General features: G+C 36.5%; 2 protein-coding genes across 4 annotated transcripts in view; both read right to left on the bottom strand.

Annotated features, from left to right (window-relative positions):
- The window catches only part of LOC111501840 (retinaldehyde-binding protein 1), a 42,460-nt gene that overhangs the window by 22,725 nt on the left and 3,753 nt on the right, over positions 1-15,982 (bottom strand). For 2 of the 3 annotated variants that reach the window (XM_023155752.2, XM_074183470.1), the window contains exon 2: positions 5,121-5,278. In XM_023155752.2, coding sequence (XP_023011520.2) covers positions 5,121-5,274 — 154 coding nt within the window. In that variant the 5' untranslated portion in view covers positions 5,275-5,278. Of the gene's footprint in view, positions 1-5,120; positions 5,279-8,615; positions 8,717-15,982 lie in introns of those variants that run through there. The other variant, XM_023155753.2, reaches the window with a different exon arrangement.
- LOC141485934 (uncharacterized) lies at positions 12,950-14,326 on the bottom strand. Its single transcript, XM_074183623.1, has 3 exons — positions 13,842-14,326; positions 13,706-13,776; positions 12,950-13,404 (listed from the first exon to the last, which is right to left on the bottom strand). Exons 1-3 carry the CDS (start codon positions 13,991-13,993, stop codon positions 13,316-13,318), a joined length of 312 nt encoding a protein of 103 aa, XP_074039724.1. The 5' UTR covers positions 13,994-14,326; the 3' UTR covers positions 12,950-13,315.

Here is a 15,982-nt window from a genome sequence, read left to right as displayed (position 1 = left end):
GTTTTACTGAATAAATGATTTTTTGAAATAATTAAAAATAAAATATATCTGACAGTAGTTATAATTCAGAAAGTGGGCAGCCTCCTGCAAAGAAAGCAAAATCACACTACGACACACTATCAAAGTAATTATATTTCACAATTGGAGGGACATTTATGTGTGCATTAGGACAGCGTATGTTTGGTATTTCTCAAGGGTCCGTAAATGTAAAATTTACTCTCTTGGTAGATTGAAATTCACGCAATTTCCATCGCATATAATATTTTTGAATCAGTTGTTGATTTCAATTTCATTCTCACGAAAAATAATGCACTCACATGAAGAATAAATTTCATTAACCCTGTATTTCAAAATCAGCTGAAAGTGAGTAGTGCACAAATGTTTTTTTTCATTTGTTATTAACATCAGTTAATTATTGGATTGACTAATTTTCCAATTATGGTGACGACTATCAATTTTTTTATGGTGCCCTGTTACTACATTTGAATTATTTCAAGATTTTAAATGCTTCTCATTGAAAATTTTTGTATATTTTTCACAAGCCCATTGTTATCACAAATATTAAACAAAATTTCGTGATCGATAAACATTTAATTGAAAATTATACAGAATGTATACGCGCAAAAGTTTTGATTTCATTTTGATATTATCAGTTTTCACTGAAAGAAATCAAAATTCTGATGGAATACTTGTGTCTCAAACTGAAGTATTCATTTGTCACTCAGTGATGGTAGATAGAACAAAAATTTCTTCTTCTAATCATCACTGGGAATCAGAAAAAGAAATAGAGTTTGTTGGCTCGGAACATATCTAAGAGCAGGAATTATTTTCAATAATACATTCAACTCTCCGTACTCTCTTCCACCTACACAGTGAGTTTCTAAAGTAATTTAACTATCAGGTTGTTTCAAAAGATTTGTCCGTTATGATGTCATGTGTTTATGTAGCTCAATATCTCAATAAATATTTATTCTGCTGTGTCGTGGGTATATACTTATCGATAGAGAATGTTGTACTCCAAATTTCAATTTTTGTTTTTTTTTTTCAGCTGATAACTATATGATATAGGTTGTTCACGTTGAGAAGAAAATGACGTCACAAGATGACAAGTTACGGCGTTGCCAACATGTGCACTATTTCGAATTTTTAAATTTTTTTGTACTGTTGATATGTTTTATTGCTATTATCCTTACTTACTTTTAGTATTTGTTGGGACTATTTCGACAATGATTTAGGCATATTGAATATACGCAGGTCTTAAATTATTAGTTCTGAAAAGAAAAGAAAGACTGACAGTTTTCGAGTTTTTCTCGATTCGGCAACGTCTGAAATTTTACTATCACTTGAGCAACTTACAAAATGAAATGTCACTAGTTTCATTGCTGTCTAACCCATTTGAGTGGGAATTTTAACGTTGTTATATTGGATATACAAAATTACGAAAAATGACGTCATTCTATTCTTAACGTGAACAGCCTATATCGTTAAACGATTTTTGATAGATTTTTGTCTACGAATCCAAACAGAACTAAAGCGCCACCGAAACAGCCCAAAAATTAAGCATTTGGCAATGATAGTGTTAATGAACGCACTGTGCGTATGATGGCAAAAAACTAGGCATGAGCTCCCATACGGTTTTTGGTGGTTTGAAACGTATTGAAAAGGTCAAACAGGTCGAAAAGTCGATGCCTCCGGTATTCAAAGGATCGACAGAAATTGTTTCGTTTCGGAGTCTGTTTTCGTTTGTTTTTGTGCAACCAAAACGATCCTTTTTGGATTGGATCATCACGTGAAACGTTCAGGACACTGGTTGTGTAACGATGAACCACCCAGAAAAAAAACTCACGATTAAAAGACCATGGTTACTGTATGGTTATCAGCGGCTGTGTGATCCTTTATAACTTTTTTTCACCAGGCTAAACAATCACATCAGAGCCCTATTATGAGAACATCGACGGAATGTACCTATAAATTGTGTCAGCGGCAGCCGCACTTCGATAACTTTTTTATTGGTAGAACCTTCAACAATCAGGACCAAGCAAAACAGCCTTCGTCTACTTCATCAAATCCCGAGAACACATTTTTATGTTAAGTTGAATTGTGTTACGTTGGCGACAGGGCACTAATTCGAATGATTGAATTGAATAATTATTTACTAAGATATTATAGTTTACATTTGACTCATAAAAACGAAAAAACTTTTGAAACAACCTGTTTACAAAGTATCAGTCGATATCAAGTCAACTTTTTTCTTCGCAGCGATATACCAGCGATAAAACTGACAACCATGAAATTAACATGTCATCAAGTGACAGTGACTGTAATGAAGATTGTGATGATGACAATGACGCATAACTATACCCTTACTCAATTGTGACAACTGAAATGACAATCAAATGAAATTCACTGTCTGGGTCATCTTCATTCACATCTGGGTCAATAACCTCTATGCCGTTCTGGCCTTGTGTACCCCTTCCTGATTGGGGTATTTGATGAAAAAACTGTTCATTTTAACAGACGTCGTGGGGCCTTCAACCGAGCGACGGGGCCTTCTGAATCGAGTGTGGTCGTCTATAGTGTAATCTACAGCTTCCCTAACTAATGGGTTATTATGAGTTTCCGCCGACTCGAAAACTCTCTGATTCCTAGACTGAATGGACTGCCGTATAGTTAACAGCTTCAAATCTCTGCGGATGGCTTCATTCCGCACGAACCATGGAGAATTCACCAGCATCCTGAGAAGTTTATTTTGCAACCTTTCCAAAATGGAAGGGTATGACGGGGCGGTTTGTCTCCAAGCACCTGAAGCATACATGATGACAGGTTTGAACATCGTGTTGTATAGTAAAATCTTATTTTTAAGATTGAGTTTTGAATTTATATTGACCAGACCAGAGGATAGAGTTCAGCTATCCTCATCTGTACTTTGCTCTTGATATAATCAATGTGATTTGCCCAGGTGAGTCGGCGGTCTACCCAAAGACCTAGGTACTTGACTCGCATTTGCCATTCGATATCCCTGCCTGAATTCATGACCCTTGTGTCTGAAATGTTCTGCCTTTCAGAAAGGACCTAATCCACCGGACCACACCCCGAAGCAAATCGAAATCAAGCATTTTGTGTAGCAGGCCTCCGTGCCAGACTCGGTCGAAGGCTTTCGAAATATCCAGGAGGACGAGATGGACTGTCTTTCTGTTGTTCAGCTCTGAGATGGAATTTTCGACCAGTCTCAGGGCCTGCAGCTCGGTGAAGTGTGCCCTCCTGAAGCCGAGTTGTTCATCAGGCAGAACATTTCGGTCTTCAACTTCTGTTAGCCTTTGCAGCACAACACGTTCAGCCAACTTAGCCGTTGAGCAAAGCAGACTTATCGGACAATGATTCTGGGGAAACAGCAGGTTCTGGCCCTTATTCGGAATCATGACAACTACGGCATGCTTTCATCTTTGAGGCAAGTATATGAGAGAGATTGAGCTGTTGATAATGTCCAGCAGGCATGTGATGAAGTTCTCCGGGAGCTGCTTCTACAACTTTTTGAGGATTGAATCAATGCCCGGTGCCTTCTTGGGTTTGGAGGCCCTAATGTACTCCTTCAGATCTTCCTCTGAAGCTGGACGGATCACGTCGTCATCATTTTCCCTAAGGATGTGGCGAACCCGGTGTTCCAGCCGGATATTACGGTAAATATCATCATCCGGATCGACGTTAAGTCGAAACCGACTCTCCATTGTGTCTGCAAAGGCCAAGGCCTTCTTGGCGGGGGAGTATCAGATGCCGCGCTGTCCGTGAAGAAGGAAGGGAATGGTGTTTCTCTTCTCGAGCCTGCGGATGACTCGCAAGAGCTTGCCATTCCCAGGTTCGAGCGATTCCAAACACTCGCTCCACCTCTCCTTTCTATAGTCAGTGATGGCCTGTTTAACCTGGATGGCCATCCTGCTAGCCGCAGCCTTGTCTCCAGGGTAGAGAGTCCGCTGATGAACTCGTTTGAGTCGATTTCTCTCCCGGATAAGGATCTTTATCCTAGGAGGAAACTCATTGTAGCTCCACAGAGGACACTCTGTCCTGGTTGTGGCTGCGCGGAAAGTGTTGTTCACAGACAATTCAAAGTCTGCAACTGCCGCATCGTGACCGTTGTGAGTTTGAAGCGCCTCACGGTCTGTACATGTCCCCACTAGGTGGGCCTTGAAGGCTTCCCAATCCGTGGATGATCTCATGCGATACTCCTGGGGAGGGGGATCATCACCCAGCATCAGGATGACTGGATTATGATCTAAGTCAAGTTCCGACAAAGTGTACACTTCGCAGGACATGGAGACGTTCCTGAGCAGTGCGATATCAAGCACGTCAGTCCTTAAATCCCCACGGTAGAACGTGGGCTCATCTGGACCCATCACTCGATACTCATGCCTGTCAGCATTCGCATGGAGCGCTCAGCCGTTCGCATTGGTGAGTCTGCTCCACAGATTGTGCTTGGCGTTGAAGTCACCATCAGCAATTGTGGGAGTATTTGTCGACCTCAGCAGTAATGAAATTCACTAAGAGAAACAAGAATCACTACAGTTTACTGATTCACATAACCTCGCGAAAATTGAACAATTTTTCAGTTCAAACCCCACCTTGAATACTAGCAAATCATAAATAATATTCAGAAATCTCAATATCTCGAATGATAAGACATTTTTATTTCTCATCAAAACAATATTTTGAATAGTAGCGATTTCATTGAAATCGTATGGAATGGTATTGCTGTCGACAACATTTAGATAACTTGTGATATTAGTTTCGATTGAAACAATGAAAATTTGATATTTTTAACCAAAATGCTCTGTATAATCGATTACTTCATTCTTTCAAGAGGAAATATGATCAGAATTAGGTATCATGAAATGGAAGAGAAAAAAATATGAGGAGCGCAATTGTTTCGAATAATTTCTATAACCGTCTTCAGACTCAACTTTTTAAGTACCGTTCAGTTATTGTATTACTGTTGATTGGATAGGACCGTGTTTGAAAAAGTGATAAATTTAATGTTACATTTTTCTACGTACGACATTGTTGAAAAAATTATGACAAACATTGATGTTATCATCAACAACCGACATTCAGATTAAAAATAGACTCACTTGGTTTCTCTGGAAGATGTGGTTGTGTTTCCAACCATTCTGTTAATATACTAACATATTCCTTCAGTTCTTCATCTGTTCTTCCCAAACTTTCCAAAGAAACTTTTAATACTTCTTCTCTGTTCGATGTTAGCCAGTGGTCCACGTCTACCATTTTACTGAAAAATATGATGAAAATTATAATTGAGTTATATTATTTATGAAAGAAACGAACGGAGATGGAAATTCTAACCACCATATCTCATGTGAACAATGCCAGAGATTGGGTTTGGTATATTTTTATGCGATATTGAATTTCAAGTTATCGTGTTTAAAAAAAACCACAAAATAATTGAAATTTGGACAATACATTGTTGCCACATCTGCATATGAATATGGCAACAGTGTGAAGATAAAACTATTTTCAAAGAGTAGATCACAGTTCTGTACGATACAAAAGTCGAACGTGTAGACGTTTGGGAGTAGGTTAGACGAGATGAGATGTTCTGCGCACAGTAACCGTGTGGAAAAGTTTTCAACTCAGGGCACTAAACCCCGGAGGGGACATGGGGGACGGCTTGGGAGTAGGCATATTGAGTTACAAAACCCTTAAAGCGTGTCACTATCTCAGAAGTAGGCTGAATGAGACCTCAGTGTAGTCATAATTTCTTGAAAATGGCTTCAAAGTCGAAGCCGAACAGTCGAACAACTGAAAACACCAGATTCGGTTCAACTCGGACTTCAGATAATCAAATTGCTGACCGAAAACACCCATATACACACACAGCACAAATCGCAGTACCAAGTTCAAACCTGATTATCATTTTTTTCTTTCATGAATGTATCATAGTATATTCAGGTAACAGAATGACTATTCATGTACTAGAAATCACTCATCACAAATTCTGATTTGTGTTTTAGAAATCATCCACCAAAATGTTTTCGGAAAGGGAAGAAAAGAAAATTGAATGTTGAGAGAAGAACGAAAAGTAGAGAGAAAACTGAATATATGATGTATTTGTGAGAAATATATTATTGGCGAAGTCAAGTGAATTATTTTAAAAAATCATTGAAATTTCATCTCACTCTCATATCTTTTGAAAAGAAGCAAATGTGTGATATTTTCAGTTGGTTTGAAGGTTATATTCAGTGATCATCACTTACATCAGATATTAACTATATTTCTATATATTTTTTATGATTCATTGAAATCATTTCAAAACTGATATTAGGTTGTTCCAAAAGTTGTGCCCGTTTAAATGTCATATTATGTTGTTGTAGCTCCATATTTCGAAAAATATTCATTCTACTGGTATACACTGATCGATAGAGAATTTTGTACTCTGAACATAGATTTTTACCGCTTTTCAGCTTCCTACTATGTGTTGTCGTAATGCGATTTTTGGCCAATTGTCTCTACGAATTCAAACTGAACTAAATCGCTGCCGAAACAGACCAAAAAACTAACCAGACATTTGGCAATAGTGATGTTGATGAACGCAATATTCGACATTGGTTTGCAAAATTTTGTTCCGGAGATTTTAGCCTTGAAGATGAGCCCCAAAGTGGTTGACCAACAATAATCCAGGACGAGTATTTGAGTACTCTGGTGGAGACTGACCCATCACAAACGGTGCGTGGGATGGCGGAAGAACAAGGCGTCAGCTCACATGCGGTTTTTGATGGATTAAAACACATTGGAAAGGTCACAAAACCCAAAAAGTGGGCGCCCCACGATTTGAACGATCGACAGGAATTGTCTCTTTTCAAAGTCTGTTCTTCTTCGCTTTTGCGCAAACGAAACCATTTTTTTCATTGGATAGTTACGTGTGATGAAAAGTGGATCTTTTACGACAAAAAGAGATGTTCGAGACAGCGGTTGGACACCTACGAACCACCTATGAGGTAATTCCTAGTAAAGAAAACTTACCGAAAAAAACCACAGTGGTCAGCGATTGGTGTGATTCGCTATAAAATTCTGGAACCGAGAAAAACCATCGCAGCTGTGAGAAGAGCAACGGAGTGTACCAAAAATTGTTTCAGCAGCAGCCGGTACTGGTCAACAGAAGGAGTCCGATCCTGTTCCACGACAACTTTTGTCCCTACGTCAAAGTTCTACCTCACACACCATATTATCCAGACCTCTCGCCTATCGACTACCATACTTTCAAGCTCTTCGATACCTTTACCACTGGTAAATCCAGTGACGAGGCGAAAACGGCCTTCGTCGAATTCATCGGATACCGATTATACAAACTGACGAAATTATTTGACTTGTGTTTCGATGAATATTATTAGAGTTTCATCACAACACCAAACCGTTATTTTATCACCAAGTGATCATCTTCAAGTGGAAGATTAAACTCCATTCTTCTTCTTGAAAGTGATCGTTTGGTGATCGAAACGAGGTGGTGAAATAACGGTTTTGTGTTAGGATAAAACTCCGGTAACAATCAATACTACACGAAAGGCTCCAAACAGTACATAAGTTGTTTTGTTGGCAAAAGTGTAATGATTCGAATGGCGCTAATATTCAATCTTGAATTCAGATTTTGAAAATTCAATTTACCCTTTGTATTCAATTGGAAGTTTCAAGTTATTGATTTAATGATTTCGTGAAATAATAAGCATTTAGTTTCGAAAATATGAAATTCTAATAAGCTGGCTGTAAATATCTGAATAATTATTGAAAATCATTTTGAAACTTTGGTAAATCAGGTTTGAATATGTTTTGAACACACGAAATGAATTTTCATGATCAGTAGAACATCAAGAGTTACTTTTCATGTATTTATTACCATACAGAAATTATATTTCACAGATTTCTGTCTGTGAAAGCAAAATTGATGACAACCCAGGTATTATCAAAAAAAAAATATGATAGCTGAACTAAAATTGAGAAATTTTCAGTGATAGAACATAAGCGAGACTTCATTCGCGTTAACTGAAGTTTTTGGGTTTTCCTAGATTTTCTAACAAACAGTTTTCATGTGATTACCTATTTTTGATTTAAAAGAAATTTGCTTCACGAACTGTAGATACTGAATGCAGTTTCAACCAAATGGACTGAACAGTTCATCGTTACGTTTTCTGAAACGAATAATCGAAATATATCGAACAATGAGTTTTGAATGTTTTTCACTACAATACTTTAGTGAAAACTACACCCAAATCTGTTAAACAATTTTCAAAATTATTGCACATAACCATCCAGAAGTAGAGACAAAAATTTTACTTTCATTACATGTATTGATTGAATAATTAACATTGTTGATTTGGTGAGAAATGTCGAATGATGTATAGAAAATAAACAGAATTCCTAGTTTTGCTGATGACGATGAAAGATGAGTTTTTTCAAACTCATCTCAGAAAAAATATATTTCTTTCAGAGTTGAAAGGTCGAACATTTGGCGTAGAAAAAAAAAACAAAGTAAGCACTGTGCCCAAACACCAGAACTGCAACAGTACAATCTTTCTTATGTACACATATTTTTCGAAAAATAAAACAAGACTTACGGTTTTCTATTTGGAGCTGCGATAATTGTTTAGAAAGGGAGAATAATGCAATGAAACTACCTATAATGTAAAGGCGAAGGCGTATAACGTAAAAGGTGTTCGAAATAACCTTCGAAGAAATCAAGTGGAACAAAGGTCAAATCTATTCACTTTCATTTATTGTATTATTTCATACTGGAAAATGAATATTTGGAAATGAAATCTCGAATTATTCATCTCGTCCAACTACCTTATCAGAATCTACGGTGTTGATGGTTGTGAGAGATGAATATTTCGAGGTTATATTTCGAAATATTTTTAATCTGGTACTTATGTATCTCTGCTCGATTCAGTCTTTCGACAATGTTTGATCCCTGTTACTGTATCACTTCAAGTGATAACGAATTTATGTGTCACTCTGCGAAAAAGAAATATATTTTTCATTATTTTGAGGTGTCTGTTACCTGATTTGACCACTTTATTACTACAGAAAAAGTCTTTCTACACACTTCTTTAACTATTTCAATCATTTCAATGTAATCATCACCCGTTGTTGGAAAGTGATAATACTTTGGATTTTTTTAAATGAATATGATATGATTGTTTTCGCATCATATCTTTCTTCAGAATTTCATTCAGAAAACAAGTCAACTACCAAAACCAAAATTCACTCGGCATATCAGACGAAAAATGTTTAATCAAAGTAGATCAATGTATTACTTGTAAGATGGTTTCAATTTCTTTTTTTTTCCACTGTTGTATCATTTTCTAATCTTGATTTGGAAATTTCTGAAATTTTATCACGAGAAATTATTCATTGAACTTTTCTCATTACCAGACATTCACTTCATCAGATAAGACAATGAGCATAAGGGATTATTGAAAATGAAGTAGTTTCAATAGATATTCATTTCTTAGAAGAAGATAATTTAGCTGTCGAACTCTCCATCAATGAAGAAAGAGTAAAAATTTTTCAGAAAAAAAACGAATTAAACATATCGAACCAACTGTTTGAATCCTTGAATAAAGGTTATACATCAAATACGAAATCTGTTAAAAAATAAGGTTTATTTTCCATAATTTTCGTTCCATAATTGAAGGTCGTCTCTTTCAGTTGTATTGCCAATTGCATATGCTGGAAATTTTCTGTGAAGATTCCTGCACTGACGCCTGTCGGATATAATCCAACGCCCTTCGTGGTATTAGCCCGGGGACTAGTTGTTTTCTGATACGCGTCAGTCCATTAAACCTACTGTGTAGGTATATAGAGACTGGCTTGAACGTTTGAAGTTCCATTTGCTTCAGATTTGTTTACTGCCAATCTTCAAGCATAGCCCACTGACTAATAAGAAAGTTTTCCTTCCTTATTCAGAGGAATCGGGCAAATTACGGATATGCAGTTGGTTAGTACCTCGTCCACTAGATGGAGTGACATTTTGTGATGTTCGCTCCAACTTCGGAAGAGGAATGAAATACAATGAAACAATTCAGATTTTAATTGTGGATCATTGACTTTACGTCGATGATGGTCACTATCTTGCACTGATGAGTGGCTAATAAGCCACTCTACACGTGTGCTAATAAGCCACGGTCTACAAGTGTGCCCGTTCCATAATTGAAGGTCGACTCTTTCAGTTGTATTGCCAATTGCATATGCAGGAAATTTTCTGTAAAGATTCCTGCACTGACGCCTGTCGAATATAATCCAACGCCCTCCATGGTATTAGCCAGGGGAGTAGTTGTTTTCTGATAGGCGTCCTTTTATGTCATGTACCACCGCCACGAAATAAGCACTGTGATAATTTTCGAAGCATGTTTTGTTTTTTCCCAAATACAGTGGAACTTGGCATCTTGAGCACATTTAGTTAGTTCGTACTTGTGTCAATTTCGTGCTACAAAGGCCACACCGTTTTCTTGTATCATAAATTGGTTGATGTTGTGAATCTGCTAGTCTCCATCTTTGGGAACAAATTTTTTGTGTCGCTTCACAGTTACTGGGATACGTGACGTTGTTGCTCTTGGTGGCTCCGTGATCAGATCACGTGCTATTTCGAGCCTGAAATCTTTCATGGTTAGAGCTCCTAAATCGGGATTCTCTAACATTAGTTGCTTATAAATCACATAAGCGTTAACTATTGATGCATCAACGAAATAAAAAAAATCTATGCCACCATTTGTGGCTTTTTCGATTTACTTCATAAGTGGCTTCATTTTGATCAAACTTGTCGACGGAATTCATATGCTTGTTGTAATCAACGAGAAGCAACGGACGTGCGACATCTTGTGAAGTGCCGTCTTTATTTTTTCTTTTTACAGATTTAACCTGATCTGGTTTAAGATGATTCGAAAACATATGTACACATCTTTTGTCCTTCCACTTCATTGCTAGAAGTTTCGTGTTGCTAACGTTATGATCAAATTCGCTCCTCTTCATTCTGTTATCAGGCAAAAAAGAAAGCAAATACTTTCGTGATGAATCAATTGTTCCACATGCATATATACCTTTGGCCTGAAGACACTCTAATAATGGAACACTATTGAAATAATTATCAAAATATAGCCGATGTTCTTTGTTTTCAAGGCCTTGTACAAGAGGAAGAATAACCCTACTACCTAAATCTTTTTCAACTTAGCCTCCTGATTTGCCTGAATAAATATCAAACTCATAGCAATAACCACTCTGATCAGCCAACATCCACACTTTGTAACCCCTATTGATAGGCTTTTTGGGCATATATTGCTTGAGTGTTGATCTGACTTTCAATCTGATCATGGACTCATCAATTGGAATGTACTCTGACAAAAAAAAACAGTCCTTGGATTTTTGCGATAAATGATTCAGAAGGGGTCTAACTTTATATAATTTATTAAAATTTTGATCACCGCGTTTTGGCTGTAGGCTATTGTCAGCGATGTGCAAATTTGTTAAAAGACAACTAAATCGTTTCACGGGCATAGACTGCTAATATAAGGGTCATTGAGTTCTTTTCGGCTTGACCAGTAGTCTCTGTAGCCACTTTTGATACCTATTAGCTAATTTATACCGATGAAAGTTTCCAGTTCATTCTTGTTCGTGGGACGATAGGGCTTTCCAGATTTCTGACAGTATAAATTAGTTTGAAACACCAAGGATTCGAAAAAAATATCAGTGAATAAATTTTCGAATAAAGTGCATGGATCGTTTTCATTTCTGTACTTTATGAGATCAGAAACACCAGAAGCAGCACAGAATTCAACAGCATTGCCAAAAAAATTGTTGATTTTTCTCCATGTGGGCGGATTGTAGATCGTCTTCATTCGCGCATTCAACAGGAGCTGTTTTCTCACCTCACTAAGAGGCAGGTTATCTTCTGGATCGGATTCTTCCTGTTCATCGAGCCCGATAGGTGGCTCAATGTCATCAAGAAGTTCGGCGTCTTCAGGCGTTTCGATATCGTGAAATGAGTCATTATCAGACAGGATATCTTCTGAAAACTGTTGTGTGGAGGGTTCATCATAATTCAGATATAAGTTATTCATCAGCTCACCTCTACTCATGCCTACCAAGTTGAAAGGTAGATCATCCATTTTATTCTGAAAAAAATTATTACAGAATGAAAAACGCATTTCCGGGGTGGTGGTACATATTTTGGACATATCAAATTTTGCCTATCAAACTACTGATTGAGTAAAAATAGATTTCAACAATATTAAACATTAAAAAACCATGCCCCAAAGTAAATATATCTTACCTCAGAATGACAATTCTTTCTTATTTGTGCTTGAGAAAACTCAACAAAATCACAATACATCGTGTTTTCAAATAACAGATCCGTTTGAACACGAACTACCGGATTCTTCACATTTGTATCACTTTCTACATCGTCCGGCGCCATCTATGTATGAGTAGACACATGCCCACATAGCAATAGATATTCCAGGTATATTTTATGAATATACATTTAAGGATATTGTATTATGCTATGAATATGCCATGGATATATATATCTTCTGGAGAATATTCCCTGGAAGTGCTCCTGGCGAACTTTTGATATATTCTAAGAATATTCCTTGGGAATATTCTTGGAATATCTTATAATATTCTTAGAATATCTAAGGTATATTCTATTAAGAATATTCCAGGAATAGAACCCGAGGAATATTCATAAAATATTTAGGATATTCTTAGTTTATTGTAGGAATATACAATAGAGAAACACCATAGAATATTCTTTAAATATATTTTATGAATATTCTAGGAATATTTGGAATATTCCAAGAATGTGACGAGTAACCGCTATTAGGCATGTATATATTGCATTTTGATACAAGATTCACAAAAGTAATAAAACACATAATATTCATAAACAAATATATTTTAAAAACAATATACACTGAAATATTTGACGTTTCAACCAATATTAAAAATAAAAAATCTAATTCAAAATATTTATTCACTGAATAAAATATTCCTGAATACTGTCATATTACAAATATTAGAAATGTATTCAAATTAGGATATTCCTACTCTCAAACAAATGTATACTAAAAAATATACTAAAATAACAACTCTGTGAATTCATCAGCACTAATTAAAAAATAATAAATATATCATTTCATTGAAAAAGAAAAAGTGTATTACATCAAGAAATAGGTTAGGTTAGGTTTCTCACTTAGAAAAATAAACCCACAAATGAAGTATTTAAAATGAGTAGTATGATGGGTTCTTCAATGAATTTCACTTACTTAAAGTTATTCAAACTTTGCTCACCAGAATAGTTTTCCTTATATTTGTCCAACAATGCATCAGCCAGTGTTTCAATAGTAATACCTGGAACAAAATGTACATTAACGTTCATTATCACTATTTGAAAGTGGCACAATAAAACTGGAATAAAAATCAAATAGATATTTTTCGCATAGGTTAGTCATGAACATTTACAACATTTTATGACTTGGAGAGCAACTTGCATTGTCTTGTTGAAAAGTAATCATTACGTTTTCAGTTCCTTGGCGCACCTGCCTGTACCAGGTACCACTCTGTTTCCTTTTGGGCAAATTGATACTATCTTGAAAACGAGTGATAAAAATCATGAAAACAAATGATTCAAAAAAATGTGTTATTCACTTACTTTTCTCTATTGAAGATACACAACTGTACTTAGTCAAACCAACAAATCCCACACACCAACTCTCCTCGAACCTAAAATGAGGTATAGTAGGTTAATCACCATGACTTTACTATCGATACTTTTGCATTTTACTTACTTTTCTTGAAGACTGAATAGATGCAACTCTCCTGTTTGAAGATCCAAAATCAAACTATTCGCTGTACTGCAAATTGGACAACCCCAAATTATAAATGGTACACTGAACGTGACAGAATTATACTTTGATAATAACACCAACACACCATGCATTACACACGCGAACCTGCCACGTCAACCGCCATGTTGAATCAAATGTCGAATTTAACGCAAACGCAAATGTACCATGCATTAAGGGACAGTCGCTTTCACAGAGCTTATTCGACTGTCGCGCGCTACACTTCAATTGACCAATGAGAAACGTTTACTCCAATTATTCACTTCCCCATTTCTCTGTTTCCTGGATTTTTCGCTTTGTAATTAAATAATTTCAAATACAAAAAGACAAATAGGATGAGAATTAACCAATTTATTGATGCAACTGGTTCATTTATTGGCCCATTCAAATTTTTTTGTCGTTTCCAACAGTTGCTGTTGGAGCAATTCATCCAGAATCTTTGCGTTGAGTTCAAAACTGGTTAACACTATCAGGGTTATATACATTAGGTTATGCATTCGATTAAGATCTTAAAATATTTTTGTTTTTAATAATATTGAATTTTTGGATACGTTATTATAAGATAATTCAAAATTCCATTGTATAGAATATACCAAAATATACCGTGGGGATATATTCTAAGAATATACCATATCGTATATTCGATCGACAATATTCTTAGAATATTCAAGGGAGAATAATCCATTTATAGACATTCTATGCACATTCTTTCGGGAATAATCCTGCCATATTCATTCAAGCATATTCTATGAATATTCTAAAGGCATGTATATATTCCAAGAATATTCTATGAATATTTGGAATATATACGTTCGTTTTATGATATACAGGGAATATTCCATGAATATCTAGTGCTGTGTGGGTGAAAGTACGGTGAAACAACAGTGGTACAAAAATCCAACCGCTGCCCTTCAAGAAATAAATATTTGGAAAGGTAGTCTATTTATTGTACCACTGCCCAAAAACAGCCACATTTTTTGTGGCTAAATTTTATACCACTGCCCCTGAAAGAGTTAAGATGCTCTTAGAGCGGTGCCTGGCTCACATTGGCTGCGAACAGTGTAACAAGCTTTTGAGAAGCAGCCCTTGCAATTTCAGTGACATGATTGTATCTTGACAAATTGTGTCCATTTCAACCCCCAACACACTTAATGAAGCAGAAAGCGGAATTGTCTGACCTGACATTTTCATATCCGGTTCGCAAACACTCATCTTTTTAAAGAAAACCGATACCTGGGTGTTTGTGGCATTGGAATTGAACCTGGTGACTTCCACTCCAATTCGAAATCACTTCTAGATCCTCATTGAGATATTCAACCTCCTGCTACCGGTGAAGATGTACATTCGCAGCCGATGTCCTGGGATCCAAATGTGATGACAAGATAACTGTGCTGTCGTCATCAAAGCAAACTGATGGATTCATGGGCTTTTTCCAGTAAGTCGTTGATATACAATTAAAATAGGGTTGGAAAAAATATGGGAACTGAGGAACACCAGCGTTGATGATGAAAGTATCCGAAAGATATTCATCGACAGCCACTTTCAGGACACTTTTTTTCAGAAAGCTGAAGAACCATACACAAAAATGATCCGACAAGCCGTAGCATCGAAGTTTGGCCAGCAAACCCTCCTGCTACCCACGGTCAAAGGCCTCAGAAATATCAGGTCTTGACAATTCATGTTTCTCGATTGCGTTATTCCAAAAATAGGTAGCATACGATAGAAGGTCGTCTCTTGATCTTTGTTTCCGAAAGCCATATTGATGATCGCTCAAGATGTTGAAGCCTTCCAAATATTTAAGGATATGGAGGTTTGCGGCTTCATCCATGATTTTTGATAACACTGATAGCAAAGCGTTTTTCTTGCCCTTTTTGGGAAAGGACTGAACCGTTTCATGTAAAATAGGTTGAAAAGTCTGCAAAATACTGGTGCGAGTTCATCCGCGCAATTTTTAAGTGTCATCGCACTTCAAAGTAGTCTTCATCAGATATGATACATTTGTGCCAGCGTTTTTTTCAATCTTCGATATGCAGTTCTGATATGTACTTTTTGGTATGTGCTTGAGCTCTCTCAGCGATCCGGAT

Source organism: Leptinotarsa decemlineata, unplaced genomic scaffold (assembly GCF_025532065.1).
Source record: "Leptinotarsa decemlineata unplaced genomic scaffold, Ldec_3_MD MMD2_tig00026340_RagTag_RagTag, whole genome shotgun sequence".
Lineage (NCBI taxonomy): Eukaryota > Metazoa > Arthropoda > Insecta > Coleoptera > Chrysomelidae > Leptinotarsa > Leptinotarsa decemlineata.
Note: the sequence above shows the minus strand (reverse complement) of the source record. Positions and strands in the feature narration are given on the sequence as shown.

Bases quoted from the DNA above. Each gene is read 5' to 3' on its own strand.
- LOC141485934 (XM_074183623.1), bottom strand. From the start codon at position 13,993: ATGCATGGTGTGTTGGTGTTATTATCAAAGTATAATTCTGTCACGTTC. The intron at 13,777-13,841 runs GTAAGTAAAATG...ACCTCATTTTAG, and splicing joins CTATTCAGTCTTCAAGAAAA to GTTCGAGGAGAGTTGGTGTG. The intron at 13,405-13,705 runs GTAAGTGAATAA...ATTTTGTTCCAG, and splicing joins TGTATCTTCAATAGAGAAAA to GTATTACTATTGAAACACTG.